This window comes from Aricia agestis, chromosome 12 (assembly GCF_905147365.1).
Source record: "Aricia agestis chromosome 12, ilAriAges1.1, whole genome shotgun sequence".
NCBI lineage: Eukaryota > Metazoa > Arthropoda > Insecta > Lepidoptera > Lycaenidae > Aricia > Aricia agestis.
Genome location: NC_056417.1, coordinates 14,094,179 through 14,114,037, shown reverse-complemented (window position 1 = coordinate 14,114,037; position 19,859 = coordinate 14,094,179). Strand labels below are relative to the sequence as shown.

General features: G+C 36.0%; 3 protein-coding genes across 5 annotated transcripts; 1 reads left to right on the top strand and 2 right to left on the bottom strand.

The window, feature by feature from the left end:
- Positions 1-213: 213 nt before the first annotated feature.
- On the bottom strand, positions 214-6,150 carry LOC121732559 (probable enoyl-CoA hydratase, mitochondrial). Its single transcript, XM_042122480.1, has 6 exons — positions 5,901-6,150; positions 4,002-4,178; positions 3,588-3,736; positions 1,839-2,043; positions 982-1,169; positions 214-282 (listed from the first exon to the last, which is right to left on the bottom strand). The coding sequence occupies exons 1-6, from the start codon at positions 6,007-6,009 to the stop codon at positions 217-219; spliced, it is 894 nt and encodes a 297-aa protein (XP_041978414.1). The 5' UTR covers positions 6,010-6,150; the 3' UTR covers positions 214-216.
- A 306-nt stretch (positions 6,151-6,456) lies between these two features.
- Positions 6,457-19,423, top strand: LOC121732509 (nucleoside-triphosphatase THEP1). Its single transcript, XM_042122415.1, has 5 exons — positions 6,457-6,578; positions 6,658-6,914; positions 7,352-7,540; positions 18,296-18,450; positions 19,236-19,423. Exons 1-5 carry the CDS (start codon positions 6,536-6,538, stop codon positions 19,399-19,401), a joined length of 810 nt encoding a protein of 269 aa, XP_041978349.1. The 5' UTR covers positions 6,457-6,535; the 3' UTR covers positions 19,402-19,423.
- On the bottom strand, positions 8,652-11,594 carry LOC121732508 (leucine-rich repeat protein soc-2-like). Of its 3 annotated transcripts, XM_042122413.1 has the most exons (4): positions 10,424-11,594; positions 9,980-10,062; positions 9,293-9,577; positions 9,195-9,212 (listed from the first exon to the last, which is right to left on the bottom strand). In XM_042122413.1, exons 1-3 carry the CDS (start codon positions 11,467-11,469, stop codon positions 9,312-9,314), a joined length of 1,395 nt encoding a protein of 464 aa, XP_041978347.1. In that variant the 5' UTR covers positions 11,470-11,594; the 3' UTR covers positions 9,195-9,212; positions 9,293-9,311. The 3 variants fall into 3 exon arrangements, with proteins under 3 accessions (XP_041978346.1, XP_041978348.1, XP_041978347.1); XM_042122412.1 differs by having other exon boundaries at positions 8,652-9,577; XM_042122414.1 differs by having other exon boundaries at positions 8,652-9,574.
- Positions 19,424-19,859: the final 436 nt, after the last annotated feature.

Below are 19,859 nucleotides of genomic sequence, written 5' to 3'. Positions count from 1 at the left end.
GATAACGCAACGCAATAAAATCATATAATTAATAAAATAAACTTTTATTATAAAACATGGTTTAGTAAAATCTAAAAAGTATATATGTATCTAACAATTCTGTGATGTGTAAAATTTATAAACATACAAACACTTTATAACATGTTTCCTTAATCTTTAGTCACAGATTATGCTTAAATGCTAATATTGGAATTCTACATGGGTGGGGCCTCAAATTTATTCATTCTTGTAGTTGGGGGCTCTCTTCTCAACGAATGCTGTCATGCCTTCTTTCCTGTCTTCCTGTAATTTGAAATTTTTCATATTTGTATTAAATTAAAATAAGTCATATATGAGGAAAAAATATAAGAAAATAGTTAAAAAATCCAAAATAGTGAAATATGACTTTACAATAATAACATACATATAATTTTATTAGATAGATCCATGTTATAGAACACCCATTGTATAATATTATGTTGTCCTTGTCCATGTTTTGTCCTTGTCTGATAAGTCAGAAGAAATGTGGCTTGAGTCTTGACAGTATGTTAAACTATTCGTCTATATACACAGTGTGACAGCTATGCAATTATTATGCTATGCAATATTTCACAGCAAATACTGCACAATTTGCTGCCTGTCATTTCCAATACAAACCACAAGATATTTTGCAATATCTACCTTCAAACGCCTATTGTATAGCTATCACAGAATACGTAATCAACCTACAAGTATTTTTGTAAGAAAACTCAGATACTTATATGAAAAACTGGATGACGCCTGCAACTCCGTTGCGCCAAAATTCGTTTATCGCGCGATAACGGTTATCGCGCAATAAACGATTTTTCCGGGATAAAAACTATCCTATGTCCTTTCTCGGGACTCAAAGTATCTCCATACCAAATTTCAGCAAAATCGGTTCAGCGGTTCGGGCGTGAAGAGGTAACAGACAGACAGACAGACACACTTTCGCATTTATAATATTAGTATGGATATACTTACAGTAGCGAAGGTGCCATAGAATATCGACTTCTCATATTGGAGTCCAGACTTAAGTGTGGTTTCGTACGCTTGATTGACCGCCTGCTTGGCCATCTTGACGATCAGTGGCGAGTGAGTGCCGATCTTCTCGGCCAATTTGATAGTCTCTTCTAGAAGCTTCTCAACAGGGAAAACTCGGCTTACAAGTCCTAGAAAAAAAACGCGTTTTATAAGCAATTGTGGTGGTACCCATAAAATTAGTCTCACAATTCTGCATCGCACTATCAAAGTTTCCGAGAACTGTAAAATATATTCAATGTCTGAAATTATGTCAGTAGGCTTCTGCCTGACCGAGCATACTATCTCGCTCGGTTAAAAGATCTACCATTTCGGTCGCCACAATAAATATAAAAACTAGATGACCCAAATATTACGCGGGTGTCGGGTACCATACCTTTTCCCGGGAAAAAAATACGGCATATTCACAATATTAAGAACTGAGTATATCTTCCTTAAATATGTCCTTATTTTTTGGGTATATAGGTAAATAAGTTGAGTTCAGTGTGCCATAGGCAAATCATAGATGGTCAGCATTAGTGTCCCAACCCACAATTATATTTTGTTGTTTTTTGAATGCAGTCTTGTTCTAAATCATCTAAAGAGCATAACTGCATTCGTAACTCAATACGTAATTTTTTTGTGGGTTAGTACACGAATGCTTAACAGCGTCTAGATAAACCATAGACAAAACTTACCCATCTTCTCTGCTTCATGCGCGTCGATAAAAAATGCCGGGAATCGTGCCGAAGTTGATGTGAGTTCCCTTTACCATAGATAAACCATCGACAAACAGTTGATAAACCATAGACAAAACTCACCCATCTTCTCCGCTTCATGGGCGTCAATGAAGTTGCCCGTGAGCACGATCTCCATGGCCTTGGACTTGCCGACGTACCGCGGCAGGCGCTGGGTGCCGCCCGCGCCGGGAATCGTGCCGATGTTGATCTCCGGCTGGCCGAACTTGGCCTTCTCGCCCGCGTAGATGATGTCGCAGAGCATGGCTAGCTCGCAGCCGCCGCCAAGCTGAAATAGTTTCAGAATAAGATTACAACCTGACCCGCGCAGATTTCTTACACATTAAGAATATCATAATATTGTTAATGTGTAAGAAATCTAACATTATACTTTAAAAAAATCTTTACTGAAAAGATTTAACTGTCGCATTCATAGACATGATGATTAACCTTCAATTTAATGAATAGTTTGACAGAGAATGTATGGGGCATAAGTCAATATCTTAATATTTTAATTACAGTAAAGTAATTAACATTTGTCTCTGAGTGCGACAGTATACAGACTGTGGGAGGCAATTTTTTTTATACTTAGTGTCTAAACACACTAGACCTAAGTTACGCGGCGTAAATTCCGCATAATTACGCCCGCAATGTCAAACGCATACAAAATACGGACGGAACGCGACGTAATGTGTGTCATCGGTAATTTAAAATACATTGCGGGCGTAATCATGCGGAATTTTCGCCGCGCAACTTCAGCCTTGTGTGTTTAGACACTTACTGCCGCACTCAGAGTGGAACATTAATGACTTAAATGTAATTAATTCAAAATTTTGACATAAGCCCCATACATTATCTGTCAAACTCTTCATTAAATTGAAGGTTAATCTTAATTAAATGTCTCTGAGTATGGCAGTTAGATTTCATATAACATGATACCTCTATATAAACGAAACATATTCTACATAAGGTACCCCAGAAATGTTCACCAAATCAGGGATTTAAAAATGACACAGAGGCCATGTGTAGTAATATGGGTATTGGGTACATTCGGCGAAAATACACTCGGCGATAGTTTTTCCTGCGTTACATAGACGCATGATGTATTCTGCTGTGAACTGTTGAATCAAATGAATTTAACAGTAGGTACCTATGTAAAATTGTTTTACATAGATACAGAGGCATGTTTTTGTACGAATCATCTTAGGTACATTGTCTTGGCTCTCAAATGACTTTTGTTATCAGCAAACTTTGTTATCTAAAATACTTGTGTGATAAAGTTAATTAAATAAAGTTGAACATAACATAAATGACAAATATTCCACTAAGAATAGTGCAGAGGGAACTGTACATTTTTTTATATAATAAGTAGTCCATTTTAGTCCAACTCTATATGTATGCTAAATAGGCTCAAAATCGGATTTTGGAGTCTTATTCGTACTACTAAAAACTACTTTCTTCTTTGTATTATATATGTAGAAGTATTTCAATATGACATTACTTTTAGCCTTTGTTTTTAATAAAATTTATGAGAATATCATAATTTGGATAACTATAGGTTAGTAATGCTAAGCACTCACATACGGTTTTGCTCGATCGAGCAATCACATAGAGTAAAAACCATGGCTCGGGCTTTCGTCCACACATTCAGCATTGCTTGATAGTTTTACTCCAAATCGAAGGAAGTTAGATATATTTAATTCCATTGAAATGGCTCGATGTGAGCCTTCTAGCTATGAGTTTTGCGGTCCACACTATGGTTTTTGCTCGACTTGGAGTAAAACTATCGAGTAAAACCATATGTGAGTACTTAGCATAACAGAATAAACCTACAGCAAACCCATTGACGGCAGCAATAATGGGCTTGCCACAGTTGGACACATCTTCCCACTCTTGCAAGAAGCCCGCCTTTTGATTGTGAGTGTATGTGTTGTTTTGCATCTCCTTGATGTCCGCACCAGCAGCAAATGCCTTCTCATTTCCTGAAAAATTAGAAAAAAAAACACTGAAAATGTTGGGAAAAAACAAAAGCTTTATTTGGGACGTCGTATTTGAATTTAAATTTTGAAATTGTAATTTGAGGTCGTAAATATTTATTTATTATATGTATAAATTATAGTCCATCCTATTAAGTATATATATATACACATACATATATATATTATATAAAAAAAAAACAATTTATTTAAAATTAGATAAGGAGTTTTAGCGTTTTTACTGTGGTCTCAACCTAAAAGGATTTTTTACCTGTGATTATAATAGCGGCAATGCTGTCATCGGCATCAAAGTCCTTAACTGCCTTCCCTAGTTCCTTGAACAGGGGGTTGCATAGGGCATTGAGGGCTTTGGGACGGTATAGCTGGATCAGACCTACATTCTTCTTGCTGCCTACAACTTCTATCTTGATGTTTTCATATTGAGGTGCTGGAAAATTTTAAAAACATCTTATTCATTCATGTACCGAAGCCAATAAATAAGTTATTGCATAGTAATAATAGACCCTTTTAATTATAGAGAGCTGACTTTTCTCTGCTTGACACAAATTTTATTGTAATGTGTTGTTACTGGCTATGTATGTATTTGTATTATGACTATACTATAGAGCAGGGGTCGGCAAGTAATTTTTGGTGGAGTCTGGATACTGAGAGAAAATTTTAATGCGGTCCAGAAAAAAACACACTTGTCCTATGTAGCTTAAAAATATTATTTTAATTAATAAAGGTATATGTATACCTTATCTATGTATTAATTGATACTTGGTATAAAATTCATAACAATATTTTTCGGTCCGAGATTATACCTTTTGCGGTCCGCAAACGAACCACGGGCCCGAATGGACCGGGGCGCGCCTGTTGCCTACCGCTGCTATAGAGGCTGATTTAACATACTGCTTATTAATACCTCGATTGTGGAAAGACCAGACACAATAGCTTATCTATTGTTATTGTAGTCACATGAGACCGCTTGTGAGTTGAAGCATTAATTTGAGGGACCTCATGGGCTACTAGGAAGTTTTATATTTGTGTACATTATATTAATATTTTATTATGAGCTGAAGTTTTTATAAGTAGGTAGTTTATTTACTGTAATTATGTTAATTTTACTATAAAGTTATTTTTGAGTACAAATAAAAAAACAACTTATACAATATCATAATCATAGAGACTGCTAATTAATTTAGTTAATTATGCAAATCAGCAAGTTTTTATTTCAAGTCATCCAGTATGAAATAAGAAATTTGAGAGATACCTATTTAATCTTTATATGACACAGAGATAAAAGCAACAAATAAATAAAATTGTATAATACTTAGATAAGGCACTGTGACATATTTACTAAAGTCAAGGCAATATAATGTATGATGTAAGCGATAATGATAAAATTTTGATTATTTTGTACAAGTCGTATTTTATGCTTTGAATATTGGGCTTGAATTTCGTGGCTAAATGCTTAAAAAGGTCAAAGTTCAAAGTATTGAGTACTATGAATAAGTTAAGTTTGAGCTAATTTTATTTTAATCAATGTTGTCGATTTTGATGATCATTTTACATAGTAGGTACCTAGACCTACTTTTACTTTATTGGGTAGATATAACTTATGTCCTAAATTGGAAACTTGAAAATATAGTAAAAACGTGGGAGAGCCATGCTTCGGCACGAATGGGCCGGCTCGACCGGAGAAATACCACGTTCTCACAGAAAACCGGCGTGAAACAGCGCTTGCGCTGTGTTTCACCGAGTGAGTGAGTTTACCGGAGGCCCAATCCCCTAACCTATTCCCTTCCCGGCCCTACCTTCCCCTGTTCCCTTCCCTTCCCTCCCCTATTACCCCATTTCCCTCTTAAAAGGCCGGCAACGCACTTGCAGCTCTTCTGATGCTGCGAGTGTCCATGGGCGACGGATGTTGCTTTCCATCAGGTGACCCGTTTGCTCGTTTGCCCACTTATTTCATAAAATAAATAAATAATAAGTAGTTCTTTTTGGACCATTTGAGCATGCAACTTTAAGGTTAATTAAATTAATTATTAAATCATATTAAATATTCAGTTAGTACTATATCAGCCCACTCATAATTTAATATGTTGGTAAACTATATAAAAATGAACCAACGGTGTTTGAAACAAACAAGTTTTATTTTGAAACTTACCGGTACTGTAGAGTTTCATAAACTTTGTGTTTGCTGCTGCTAAAACTCCATTGTTTGATATAATATTCTTTCCAAATAAAACTCTTGTGACCGTACGTAGGGAAGTCATTTTGAATAAAAAATTTGGCTGCAACGAAATGCCGACTGTCCACTTATGTTATCACCAAGCAGTGATAATCACAGATTACTAGTAGGTGATAATTTTATAACTTCGCGTCGTTGTGAACTTTGAACACTTGTTTTACTCGTCTTGACTCTTGATTCTTGTTTCTACAAATATATACTAGTAACACAGATTACTAGTATATATGACTAGTAATCTGTGCTCTTGTTTTCTTCTTCTTCTTTTGGCGTAAGCCTCCCCCTCCCCAGCCTCTTGTTTTTACAATGCTGCTGTGAGCACTGAGCTGTCAAGAGCCTCACAAGTCAAGCTGTCAAACATGGCTGATCAGTCAGTGTCAATGTCAGTGTGATCAGCTGTTTTCTGTCAATTTTGTCATACGACATTGACTGTTTTGCTTTTTGCAGGTTTTTTTTTACTATTATGTATAATGTAGGCAATTAATACTATATTTTTGTTAAAACAAAACAATATTCTGGTGTTTAATTCCAGAAACTCTATAAAGACCGCACTAATGGCGAAGGATATCAAGTACTTCATCCTAACTGGAGAGCCCGGTAAACACCTTTCCTATTTGATCATATTATAAAAACTACATAATATAATAATCTAAAAGAAGCTTGTACTTCGCAACAGGTGTAGGTAAAACTACATTGATCACAAAGTTGTGCAAGTTATTAAACGAAACAGGCATTAAAACCAGTGGATTCATAACTGAAGAAGTGAGAGAAAATAGAGTTAGAAAGGGTTTCGATGTGGTCACATTAGACGGTGTGCAGGGGAAACTTGCCAGAGACCAACAGCTACTCGGTGCCCCCTCTAAATACACTGTAGGAAAATATGGTGTTCTTATATCAGACTTTGAAAGAGTGGCTATTCCTACATTACAAATGGTAAATATAATTTTACTTTACATTAAGGTTAAGTATCATGTCTGCAGCGGTGTTATAAATTTATTTTATATATATAAATAAATAAAAAATTCTTTATTTGCACATTAAACAATTATTATAAAAATAAAGGATTTGCGCAAAACCTCTTGTAGCAGTAAGACCTCCGTCTTACTGCTACAAGCAGTTTCTTCCAGACAACCAACAGAGATGAAAATATGACATACGATAGGATCAGTACAACACTTAAAACTAAAAATAACCTTAAAGTATTATGAATTTATAATCAGCATTAAAATAAGTACTATTGATTATAAATTAAATGTATATTAAATAATAAATATAAGTATAAAATATTCTTATGTAGCTTTCTATTTGCTCAATGATTTTGAGTAGATAATTATGTTTGTCCAATTATTTTATAATATTTTTAATTTTAGGTTGAAAATGGATGCCTTGTAATAGACGAAATAGGCAAAATGGAGTTCTTTAGTCTGGCATTTAAAAATAAAATCAAGGAGCTATTTGACGAGAGGAGCAATAATTTTATACTTGCTACAATACCAATAAGGAAAAGTGATAACCTGATTGAAGGCATAAGAAATAATAAAAAGACTCGACTATGGATTGTAAGCACCTTTATTTTGCTTGTAAGAAAATATAATTTTAATGATAAAAATTTAAGTAATTCTTGATATTCAGATTGTTACACATTTAGTAATTCATTTGACATCACATGATCACAACATTTTGTTAAAATTAAACATTTTGTTTCAGGTGACAAAAGAAAATAGAAATTCATTACTTGAACACATATTTACAGAAATCAAAATTATTATGAGTACCAAATAATTATTTTAGATTAATAGTAGGTATAAGCTTTATAATAATGTATGAAAGAACTTAATGTAGTTGACATAAAGTGGCATGCATAATATAAAATATTAATATTTTAATTAAATGTTTACAGTATACAAGACAATAAATAAGACAAGTGGATGGTATTCATCAAACATAGTTATTATACAGGGTGTAACAAAAATAAGTGATAATACTTTAGGGTGTGTACGTGTTCCTTCTAGAGAGTTCACTGTGAAATTAGCAGCGCTGAAAGACGAAATTTTTTTTTCACTTTTGTATGGGGAAACTCGTGACGCTTGGGCCCTTGCCCATACAAAAGTGAAAAAAAAATTTCGTCTTTCAGCGCTGCTACTTTCACAGTGAACTCTCTACAAGGAACACGTACACACCCTAAAGTATTATCACTTATTTTTGTTACACACTGTATAATAAGTAATGTATTTCCTGATTTATACTAGATAACAATTATGCTACTAAAGATTTAGTTGTTCCAGAATTATTTATTAAATAAAATAATGTATTTCTTGTCTTTTTATAAGTTGTTAATTATTGATGCCATGGGAATCTGCACAACTTTTAAAATAATAATTATAATTATAAAACAAAAAAAATTAGTTACTTGAAGTATTAATTTCTTTCTTGTATAATTATAATACCATGCAAACAAAATGTCAGTCATTTAATAATAATATGTCCTCCACCAATTTCAGTGATAGTGGCCAGTTTTATTGATACCAGGCCAGTTATGAGGAGTCATTTTATAGTGCCCAAGTGTGTGCACAGAACACAAGAGCACTTTCTATTCCTTTACTTCTCATTCTCATAAGTCATAACCCATAACCCAAGTGGCGCCAAACCGACTTTTTACATCCAACACATGAATCACCTAATTTGTCAGACAATCAGGTGTATATTAATAATATTGTCCACACCAAACATGGAAATTCATGTTTGCAACGCGGAAATCGAATCCATGGCCTCCGAGTCAAGAACCACGCTCTAAACCACTGGACTACTGAGCAAAACAAGCCATGAAAATAAGAAAGAATGTCACCATTGCAACTATATAAAATGTTATTTTTTAAATTAAACACAGTATTTCTACTTCAGACACCCCCAATTATTAATCTTTAATGGCTTTTAACGAAATAAAAATACAATAAAATAATAAAAATATTTCTATTTTATTATTGGCTTTTCTAAAATTTTGAAATGAAACAAGAAGAGAAAAGAAAAGCAAACCTAACCCTCACAAATATTAAATTTAGCATGCAGTATTTTGATTTTGTTTTGCACAACATTAAAATTTAAAAAAATCTTTGTTAAATTTGTACATCTGTACGTGTTTTATTCAATTGAATTATTACCTTCTGTCGCACCTCCATCGTGGGTATCGCAGACACAATAGATTTTCAATTGTTATGCGGCAGCCGTCTGGCACTTGGGGAATGATGGGTTAATTAGAAAGGCTTTAGTAATACACAAGTAACATAAATAATAAAGAAAAGAGCATCTTTTACCATGATTTATGAGTAGTAATCACGATTCATCACTAGAGTAATCATCAAATTGTCCTTCAACCTCTTTTTCTACTTGTGGGTAACACAACTTTTCGTACTTCACCTTCTCAAATATAGACACAGGGTGGACGTCCATGGGACAAAAGCTGCCTCCAGCCATTTTATGATACACAAAAGATAACCAGGGTGACTGTGGTGCACCCAGGTGGTTGATATAGTGCGGCACCCAGTATTCATCTGAATCCCAGTCTTCTTCAGATGATTCTGAATTTCTGTTATATTCTTCTGGAAATACAGTGTGTTAGTGTAAACACTGTTGTCCTTCAAACCATCAAATGAGCCTGTTAAAATGAACAACTTTTTCTATTGATAACAATAGTGGGAACTCAAAAAAAAAAGCCGTCTTCATACCCACAGTTTGTATGGGTATGAAGAGGGATTTTTTTGAGTTCCCAGCATTGTTCTCATGGAAAAGTTGTTCATTTTGACAGCATTTGATGGTTTCAAGGATAACGGTGTTTAGACTAACTTCATGAATAAAATGTTTCTGATTGAACAATTAGTTGTAAATATTAGATATTAGTTTTTGTTAACAAATGTTGCTTACAGGGAAGATAATTCTATACAGATTATTTTAAATAATTTAAGGATTTCATTGAGCTAAAGAATTAATATTATGTTTCATACCTATACATTCATTATCTGCATTACTGAATTCTTCTTCACTTTCTCTAGATTTAGGTGTGTCACTTCTTTCTATTTCTTCTTTCCTGTAAAATATTAAATATATTTTGTAACATGAATTTATTACTTATTACTTTTTTAAATAAGGCAGGACTAAATGTTAATTAAATCATAAGTAATGAGTATAGTCTGTGCAATCCACGAAGATGCGTGCCACTATTCCTCCTAATCGTTTATAGTATATGGGTGCAAGCTTTCTCCAATGTTTGAGTGTTATCAGTACATACTAATTACCTATGAGTGCATGCGCACACTACAATAAACAGACCAATTAAAAAAAGTGTGATGGTCAAAGGGGAAAGATGCTCACCCAAAAAGTGGTGGGGCGTGTCTTTGTGGTTTGCACAGACTATAATGACATATTAATAATTATTTTATTGTTAATACCTTCCATCAAATCTATTTTCTTTATTAATTCTCAATTTGTTTCTTCTACTTATATATTGATCTTCTGAAGGCTCATTAAAATAGTTCTGTGCTAAATCAATTTCTAGAATATTCTCAATGCTATCAGGTACATCATATAGTTTATTGTCATACAAATCAAGTTTAACAAGCTGAGGAAAATTTGCCATATTTGGAAGCATACACATTTCATTACCATCTATGCATAGTATTCTTAATTTATTTAATTTATCAAACTTATCTGGTAGATACATGATATTGTTATAGGATAGCAGGACAACTTCTAGGTTTAGCAACTCACAAAACTCGTTTGGTAATCCACATAACCTGTTCTGCGTCAGATTGAGTTCATAGAGGTTTTTGAATAGACTTATACTTGGGTTGACAAGAAAAACATCAGTATTGCTTGCATTTAGCCTTTCAATTGAGCTGCATTTCTCTAATTTTCTGTATGGTATCTCAGGAACGATGTTGGCAAATTTCAAGTTTGTAAGCTCTTCCGTGCCAATGTCTAGTTCTTTTATCATTACAAATGTTCCTAATAATTCTAAGTGATTGACTATGTAACAGTTATTTATCTTAACATGCGTGACTAGACATTCATACTGTAGTAGCTCCTCAAAGTAACCATCTTGGAATGAGTGAGTGAGGCATGGGTTGTAACTTAAATCTAAAAACTCTAAATTGTTTGGTGATTCTGTCCACACCCAGTAAGGCGGGCTTTTCAATTTGTTGTTAGATAGGTTCAAAGATTGGATTTGTGAACAAAAACTTGGTGTGTCATCAAAATACTGCAGCTCATTGTAGGAAAGGTCCAATGTTTTTATATTCTTAAGTGTAAGAAGCACATGCGATACTTCACATAATCTATTATGACTGAGATATAACTCCGTAAGACTCAATTGCAGAGATAAGTTTTCAGGCAATCTATTTAATTGTTTTCTGCATAGGTCAAGTTTTATTGACTTTTGACCTGGCCCTTCTCTTGTGCCGGTATTCTTCGAATTTTGACTATGTTCTACCTCCATTTTTTATTTACACAATATTTATCAGTTCCTACGGGATTCACAACACAGTTCCTGATATCATAATATTATAATTACGCTAAAATTAAAGCAAATCTTCATCGTGGTATTTTTAATTTGAAATGTTGGTGTCCGATCCGAATATATATTTTGACGCATGTGACATTTGTGATTTGTTGACAGTTGACATTTTTTTTTTTATTATGGGATTTCGGCTACATTTCGGATATAAAACCATGGCCTTATTATGGCACTTCGGCTAAAAAACCATGGCCAGTGTCGATCGAATGACGGGAAACAATGTTCTAGTATTTGTCTAAGTACAACTTTTGGTATCGTTTTCATATAATATCAATCAATACAGTCAAGGAGTCAAGTATAGTGTCTGGCCAGGGAAAGAAGTCCAAAAGAAAAGGCGGCAAATTTAAAAGGCCGTATACACGATCGGTTCCAACCACCAACAAAGGTTACCTTGGTAGGGTTGGAACAAAAATCAACCGTGTAGACGTTTGTTTTTGGTTGACCAACCAAATAACCTTCAATAACCTTGGTAGTGAGCGCATCCCTCACGACCAATGTCAAATAGAGAACATTGAGTTGAAACGCAACCATGTAGACGCTTGTTGGCGCTAAGTCGCACATTGATCGTAGGATGCGTTGCATGTGGTGTGTAGCGCCAGTAGCCAAAATCTTAACGTTGCTATTAAACGTTCTTCCACAGACACAGCTTTTCACATCAAAAGTGATTAATGAAACCTTAATTACAAAACAAGACACATGTCTTGTTTTGTAATTAAGGGTCGCACCATTTCTAATAATTCGTTGAAAGTATTTTCGTCCATTCTAAAATAATTGAGAAAACCCAATATTTTTAAAATGATTAAATGGCTCAACGTTTTTCTTTCTTTTAACCACCGTTTCATCTACATCCGTCTTTTTTTACGCCAGCGCTATTGCGGTCTTTTGAGGTTTATATAGTGGTCCCATTGTTCACTTTTCCACAGCCTAGCCAAGGCCCAAGACAGACGAGTTGATTTACGTGTAGATAGAGATTCAACTTTGTTGACCCAACCAAGGTGACCTCTGTTGGTGGTTGGAACCGATCGTGTATACGGCCTTTAAATAAAAACCGGCTAAGTGCTAGTTGGACTCGCCCATGAAGGGTTCCGCAGCAGCAATAAGGTTTATTTTTATGAAATTAAGAGGTTTTTGATTTATTTTCATATTTCAGTTGATTTATTGAAAGTTAAATTAAGGTTTACCATTTATGACGTATAAAAAAAACTACTGGCTAGATCTCGTTTGAACCAATTTTCGTTGGTAGTTTTTGTAGTAATGTATATCATATATATTTTTTAGACGTATCATGTTACTTTAGGAGGACACATTTTACCACTTTGGAAGAGTGTCTCTCGCAAACAGCTATTCAGCTTAGAAAAAAAATGATATTAGAAACCTCAATATGATTTTTGAAGACCTATGTTAGATGAAAAAAAAAATTGTTTCAGTTGTATCTATGGGGACCCCTAAAATATTTAATTCCATTTTTGTATCAAAACCTTAAAGCGGTTCACAGACTACATTTACTTACCAAGTTTCAATAGTATAGCTCTTATAGTTTCGGAGAAAAGTGGCTGTGACTTACGAACGGACAGACGGACAGACAGACATGACGAATCTATAAGTGTTCCGTTTTTTGCCATTTGGCTACGGAACCCTAAAAATCTGTATCTTGCAACATTGACTATACACAGAATAAACAGACTTGATACTATGGTATTTTTTATTTTTATTTTCATGCCTAAAATGCTGCCAAAACACATTTTACATTTACATGTTGAAGGAACGCAGCATCAGATAATACTGTTCTGAGAGCACAGCGTGCTTGTTTTCATAATTATTAATAAACTATTTAATAGTATTCAAAAACCAATTTTACAGTGACATATGGATGGAGTAAGTTATTCAGTCTCGTTGTCCCAAGAAAATGTAATTTCTGTCCATAAGACATATCAAAATCCACATTCGTAATACCTATTATTTAATTTTTTAAATTTAATTCGTAATACCTATACGTAATACGTAATATTATAATACCTATTATTCATACTACAATTATTCACACTACAATATAAAACACTATCTTACCTACTCTAAACTGTAATACCTATCTCATATTTTGTTGAGTTTGGTAAGAAGACAGATTAGATGAATAATTAAACTAAGGTTATTAAAAATCATATTTTTATTATAATAAATGAGACACATCCTACGAATAATAAAAACTAAGGAATCGTAACTCCCATACTATTTACCGTTTTAAATTTGGTTCCTTTTGATCTGTCATGTAACGTCAGCCTAGTACCGCTCAAGGTCACCTAAATATTGCAAATGTGTCTACCTGAGGTACACTTTTTTGACAAGTATTGTGGAGCATGTTTTTTGACGGAGTTACTTTTCCTTAGTTTTTATTATTCGTAGGACACATCAGATGGAATCCGATTTCGACTATGAATCATCCTGATTCATAGAGTGCGCGGACGATATTTACTCTGCGCGTGACAGCGTAGGGATTCATTAAAAAAATGGGTAATCCCAATGATAGTTTATTGGTAGTTTTACTTTAGTATCCTTATTTACTCATTTTAATTATGTATAGGAATAGGCGTATCGATTAATAAGTTATCGTTCAGCCGCGCGCAAAGTTATCGTGCGCGCACTTTAGTCGAAATTCTTTCCAGACCTTTTATTGAAACAACAATTTCCGCTACTTTGTGTTTTATTTCCAAATTGTCAATACTTTCTGAAAAGAATTAACAATAAAAATAATTAATTACTTGTGAGAATTATCGTAAAGTCGTTCAAAATCTCAGAACAGGAAAAAAAATCTAAAATCTGTGCTCAAAATATTTAAAGTATCAAGACGTTTTTGTATAAACACTGACAGGCAAAAAGTGTTGCCATTTCAAAGTTTTGCAAAAAGCCGTGGACAGCTTTCGTTGGCCAGACTCTAGACGCTTTACTGAAACTTTCGATGGAGTTTTGGAGGGCACACAAAATAGCACGTTTCTAGATATCATCATTTTCCTACACTTGTGCATGAAAACGAATATCTAATTGGTTAGTATCCTACCAATATTACACATTAAAAACCCAGTTAACACAATTTTAGGAAATTAATACAATAATACAACATCACTCTTTCTGCTTTCACATTCCCGGCAAAAAAATCTGTTGAGAATGTGAGACATAGTCTTTCTATCTACTGTCTATAAACGTTTCTTTGCCATATATAGTATTTCGGCCGTATTATTTTATTGAAGTGACTGAACAAGTATGTTACCATGGCAACGTCCATCGCTGGTACTTAATTTATGAAAAATAAGTCGGGTTTTCCTTCCTGACGCTATAACTTCAGAACGCACGAACCGATTTCCACGGTTTTGCATTCGTTGGAAAGGTCTCGGGCTCCGTGAGGTCTACAGAAAAAAAAAAACAGAAAAAACTTCAAGAGAAAAGCAGGAAAACAGGGAAAATCATTTTATGGCAAAACAATTTTTGTCGGGACAGCTAGTTATTATATAAAATATATTATAGTCTGGCACATGTCTGGCATAAAAGTGAAGAAATTAAATAGTGGCAACATCGTATGTCCCTTTCAAATCAATAATCTAAGAAAAAAAGGATGACACTACGATGTTGCCACTTTTTAATTTCTTCACTTTTATTTATGTCAGACAGACCATATCTAGTTCTAGGGTAAAACGACTAGTGATAGGACATACCTAGTACAAAAACACAATATTTATTAAGGTTGCTTTAAAAACTGCCTATTTTTAAAGTAATAAAACGCCTGATTCTAAAAAGAAAAACAGGTAGGTTTTAGAGCAACCTTGTCTGTCCAATGACTATAAAAAAACTAGGCCTTTACATCCGTTGTGGATGACTTATATACTTAGTATTTTTCAGAGCTAAGTAACCACTCCTCAAATACTGTAGTGCCTGGGACAAGATTTTTAAATGTCCGTATGGTTGCCCAAGCGCATACGGCATTCTCGCATCATAGTCGGCCTAGTCCAGAGGAAGGAACTAGTCTTTCCTCTGGACTAGGCCTGGGACTAACTATGTGCGGGTTTGCTCACGATGTTTTCCTTCACCGTACGAGCGTCCGTATTATGTACTTGAGATCAGAAAATATCTCATAGGTACACGCCTCCACCCTCCACGGATTCGAACCTGCACCCTCTAGGAGTGCGAACCGAAAACCGAAAAATCTTCCCTTGTGGCCATCACGCATATCCCACACCCACAAGCCATAATACCCGACTGTTTGTCTGTCTGTCTGTCTGTCCGTCTGTCCGTCTGTCCGTCTGTCCGTCTGTCCGTCTGCCCGTCTGTCCGTCTGTCCGTCTGTCCGTCTGTCCGTCTGTCCGTCTGTCCGTCTGTCCGTCTGTCCGTCTGTCCGTCTGTCCGTCTGTCCGTCTGTCCGTCTGTCCGTCTGTCCGTCTGTCCGTCTGTCCGTCTGTCCGTCTGTCCGTCTGTCCGTCTGTCCGTCTGTCCGTCTGTCCGTCTGTCCGTCTGTCCGTCTGTCCGTCTGTCCGTCTGTCCGTCTGTCCGTCTGTCCGTCTGTCCGTCTGTCCGTCTGTCCGTCTGTCCGTCTGTCCGTCTGTCCGTCTGTCCGTCTGTCCGTCTGTCCGTCTGTCCGTCTGTCCGTCTGTCCGTCTGTCCGTCTGTCCGTCTGTCCGTCTGTCCGTCTGTCCGTCTGTCCGTCTGTCCGTCTGTCCGTCTGTCCGTCTGTCCGTCTGTCCGTCTGTCCGTCTGTCCGTCTGTCCGTCTGTCCGTCTGTCCGTCTGTCCGTCTGTCCGTCTGTCCGTCTGTCCGTCTGTCCGTCTGTCCGTCTGTCCGTCTGTCCGTCTGTCCGCGGTTTTACTCAAAGACTATACAGGACCTACAAAGCTGTAATTTGACCAGAATGCCTATTTTAATTATATTCCTATATTAATGATACCGACAAAATGGTACATGTAATCTTAAAAAAAAATTATGGTAGGTACCTACCTTCCCTATACACATCAAGCGAGGATAAAAAAAAAATCCACGTCCAGCCAATCGTGTCGGGTGTCGTTGGATAGGTTTTTTTTACAAATATAAGAATTCATAGAACATTTTCCGATTTAGGGATCCGTTTGTGAAATAGTTATTAAGTTTTAAAGTAGAAAAAATCGTTAGAGTCCATCCCTACTACCAGCTATACGGTTGCTTCTGGAAATGTGAAAAAATTCACGGAGTAGGAAATAATATGCAGAATTTAAAAGGAAAACTATCACGGCCAAGAAGACTTCATAAGCTGTTGAGTAATAGTCGATCAACTAAAATAATGTATTCGGCAAAGTTTAAAGGAACTTTAGTTCAAATTCCTTTGAAAGTAACTGAGATGATGGCTACAAGTGTAAAACACGTTATCGGTTATAAATGTACATTCATTGACCATACAAACATTTAAAAAACTAGCGGTACTACCGGAACCCTATATTGCGCGTGGCCCGGCACGCACTTGGCACTGGCAAGAAACATTTTTAAGTTCTCAAGGGTTTTCTAACTTCACGGGGGTGGGAAGCAGGTCTTGCGTTTGTTCTGTGATCTCATAGCTACCTACTATAAGATCTCGGTGGTATACGAGATATGGTCTCTGACTATATGCTGACTTTAAAGGAAGCATGACAATTATTATAATATTATGAACCCATGACTAAAAACATTTTGTACTCGCATTTCCGGTTCTAAAGTATTTAAGACTTTCCATAAAAGTATCGAGCTATGTTTACTAACACTCTAATCTCAGCTAGCTTTGTTTTCATTTTGTAAACATTTCTTTGGTCGGAGAAAATCCACTCTCGTGATCCAGACGACTACGGACTTCAACATGTTAAGGATATCTTTGAATTGTTTAGTATTGTTTGCTATAATAAATTGTGTCTTAACTGGTGATACAGCAAAACTTTTCAAACCGAAGAGGGAAAGAACTGGTGAGCTCTAACTATTCCGCTCAAATTCCCTTTAAAAAAAAAGAAAATTCACGATATTAGGTACATTATTTACTATAAGGTACTTTGCAAGCAGGGTCCTATTCCTGGGGAATCGAGGAGTTTTTAGTTAGCTACTTACATAATATTTGTATTGTTGCTTACTTTGAATATCGATTTAAAGCTAACTGTCTCTATTAATATATTGTTCTTTCATTGCACATAATCATTTCAGAATATTAATGTTTTAGCTAAGAACACAACAGTAGGGAATTTAGCGAAGGTAATAAGTCAAGTGATAAACCTGCCGAAGATGTCGTTTGGCGCCAAGTTCAGGACACCGTGCAAGACTGGTAATAGGTGTGGAAAGGTAAGACTGCCTTTATTTTGAAGCTTTTGTATCCACAGCATCGCGTGGTCACAACGGAAAATGAGACATCTGCGCTGCGTCAACGCTGCGACGACCCAACGCAAGAGTAGGTAGTAGGTACACACTATAATGTTTGCACGGCCATAAAATTGTCTGCCAATCAGAGCTAATTTTCGGCGTTTCGGTGGTTTTAGCGCATCATTCTTTGTTTTCCGTCAATGTGTTTAAACATCGTGTCGGACGACGAAACCCATTATTGCCATAAAATATATTTATTACTAAATGACGCCCCCAACTCCGTTGTGACCAAATTTAAACAAAATCAGTTCAGCAGACACACTTTCGGATTCTATATCTATATAATATTATCTTGACGTCGGCTGCCTGAACGCTGCGTCGACGCAATGCAACGCGCCAACCGCATTTCTTTTTTCAGGTAGTAAAACGGCTTATGGTGCCCAAGCTGGCGCAGCTGGAGAACACGATAATGGGCATCATGAGGGAGGTTGGAAAGAACCCGCCCGGCGCGCGCCTGCCCGACAAGTACACGAAGACCGAGCCCATCAAGCTGCTGTTCGATCAGAATTACAAGTATGACTGATTTTATTTTTATAGAATAAGGGGGTAAACGAGCAAACGGGTCACCTGCAGATGGAAAGCAAGTACCGTCGCCCATGGACACTCGCAACATCAGAAGAGCTGTAGGGGCGTTGCCGGCCTTTTTAAAGAGGGTATACGCTCTCTTATTTAAGGTTTGGTCGTTTGCAATTGCGCCTTCACGGCCGATTTAATGATTTCAATTAAATAAGGATTTTTACATAACACATTTTTCAACTTTGATACGGTATTAGTTATTACCAATTTTTGTCTCATTCTTCAGGATTTCGCACAAAAATATTATGTTGAGTAAGCGCATAATATAGCGCCACGTATAACGATGGAAAGCTGTAAGCGCTCTTATAATATTGTCCTTCTTCCAGTTGGCCAAATCAGACTAAAAAGACCAACACGTGATAGATTTATACGTTTACAAGCAATAATTACCAACGTTAAAGGTGCGCGTCCACCGGACGGTGTATACGCCACGGACGGATTTGTTGCTTTATATTGATTTCTATGGTAATAATGCATGCACTGGAACGTCATTACTGCGCCTGACAAAATATAATTGACGATGGTCCGTCCGCACCGTACGCTCCGATTCCGACCCCGTGGACGCGCAGCTTGAGAGTTAAGACCTATTCGCCTATGATCGCCCGTGATTAACGAAGGCCGCCGCTGCAGACATGTTGGCAATCATGGCACAACGTGTAAGTTTGATAATAGATTTTTGTTCACAATGTAGTTCGTAAATCATAATATTTTTAATCTTTCAGAGAGGACGCGTGCATAGACAACATAGAGGCGTGCCTGAAAGAAGATAAACGGAGAAAGAGGATTCTGAAAAAGTTGTTCTTCAAGAAGTACAACGCAATGAGAGAAGAATTGATCGGCTATGGCGGAAGACGACTGTGGGGAGGGGAGGGAAACCTCTTCTATTAAAATAAATAAATAATATAAAGTTACTTTGGAATTTTAGTTTTTGACGTCTTGTCACGTCGTAACACGTCATCTGACCCCAATTAGTGTAGTCAAGAATCTCAGACAAAACGCTTTTCTCCAACACTTTTGTTGTGTCAAATCCTTATGGCTTACGGCCGTTCCCAATATTTGATCTACCTCTGGTTTTGCCCTACTAGAGATAAGAATAGCTCACATTAGACATTAGAGACATATATTTTATGTCAATTCAATGTTAGCTGCGATCGGTTGTATTGTATGTCAAACCAGAGATAGATTGAATATTGGGAACGGCTGTTAGAAGTTTATTTGAAAGTATAGAATTCTTACACCTCGTACTCTTTTAAACTCCCCCATAGGATAGGCTTCGCCATAGTTTGGGAGACCGTTACTTGTAAAAATGCTTGTAAACTTATTTATGGTCAATAAACTATTTGTAT

What these genes read in the sequence shown, in the direction of transcription:
- LOC121732559 (XM_042122480.1), bottom strand. Translation starts at nt 6,009, where the DNA reads ATGACTTCCCTACGTACGGTCACAAGAGTTTTATTTGGAAAGAATATT. An exon ending in CTGCCGTCAATGGGTTTGCT is followed by an intron (nt 2,044 to 3,587) that starts GTAGGTTTATTC and finishes AAACTATTTCAG; the next exon opens with CTTGGCGGCGGCTGCGAGCT. An exon ending in TCTATGGCACCTTCGCTACT is followed by an intron (nt 283 to 981) that starts GTAAGTATATCC and finishes TTCAAATTACAG; the next exon opens with GAAGACAGGAAAGAAGGCAT.
- LOC121732509 (XM_042122415.1), top strand. Translation starts at nt 6,536, where the DNA reads ATGGCGAAGGATATCAAGTACTTCATCCTAACTGGAGAGCCCG. An exon ending in CATCCTAACTGGAGAGCCCG is followed by an intron (nt 6,579 to 6,657) that starts GTAAACACCTTT and finishes ACTTCGCAACAG; the next exon opens with GTGTAGGTAAAACTACATTG. An exon ending in CTATTCCTACATTACAAATG is followed by an intron (nt 6,915 to 7,351) that starts GTAAATATAATT and finishes TTTTAATTTTAG; the next exon opens with GTTGAAAATGGATGCCTTGT.
- LOC121732508 (XM_042122412.1), bottom strand. Translation starts at nt 11,469, where the DNA reads ATGGAGGTAGAACATAGTCAAAATTCGAAGAATACCGGCACAAGAGAA. An exon ending in GAAAATAGATTTGATGGAAG is followed by an intron (nt 10,063 to 10,423) that starts GTATTAACAATA and finishes AATATTTTACAG; the next exon opens with GAAAGAAGAAATAGAAAGAA. An exon ending in TGCAGATAATGAATGTATAG is followed by an intron (nt 9,578 to 9,979) that starts GTATGAAACATA and finishes CTGTATTTCCAG; the next exon opens with AAGAATATAACAGAAATTCA.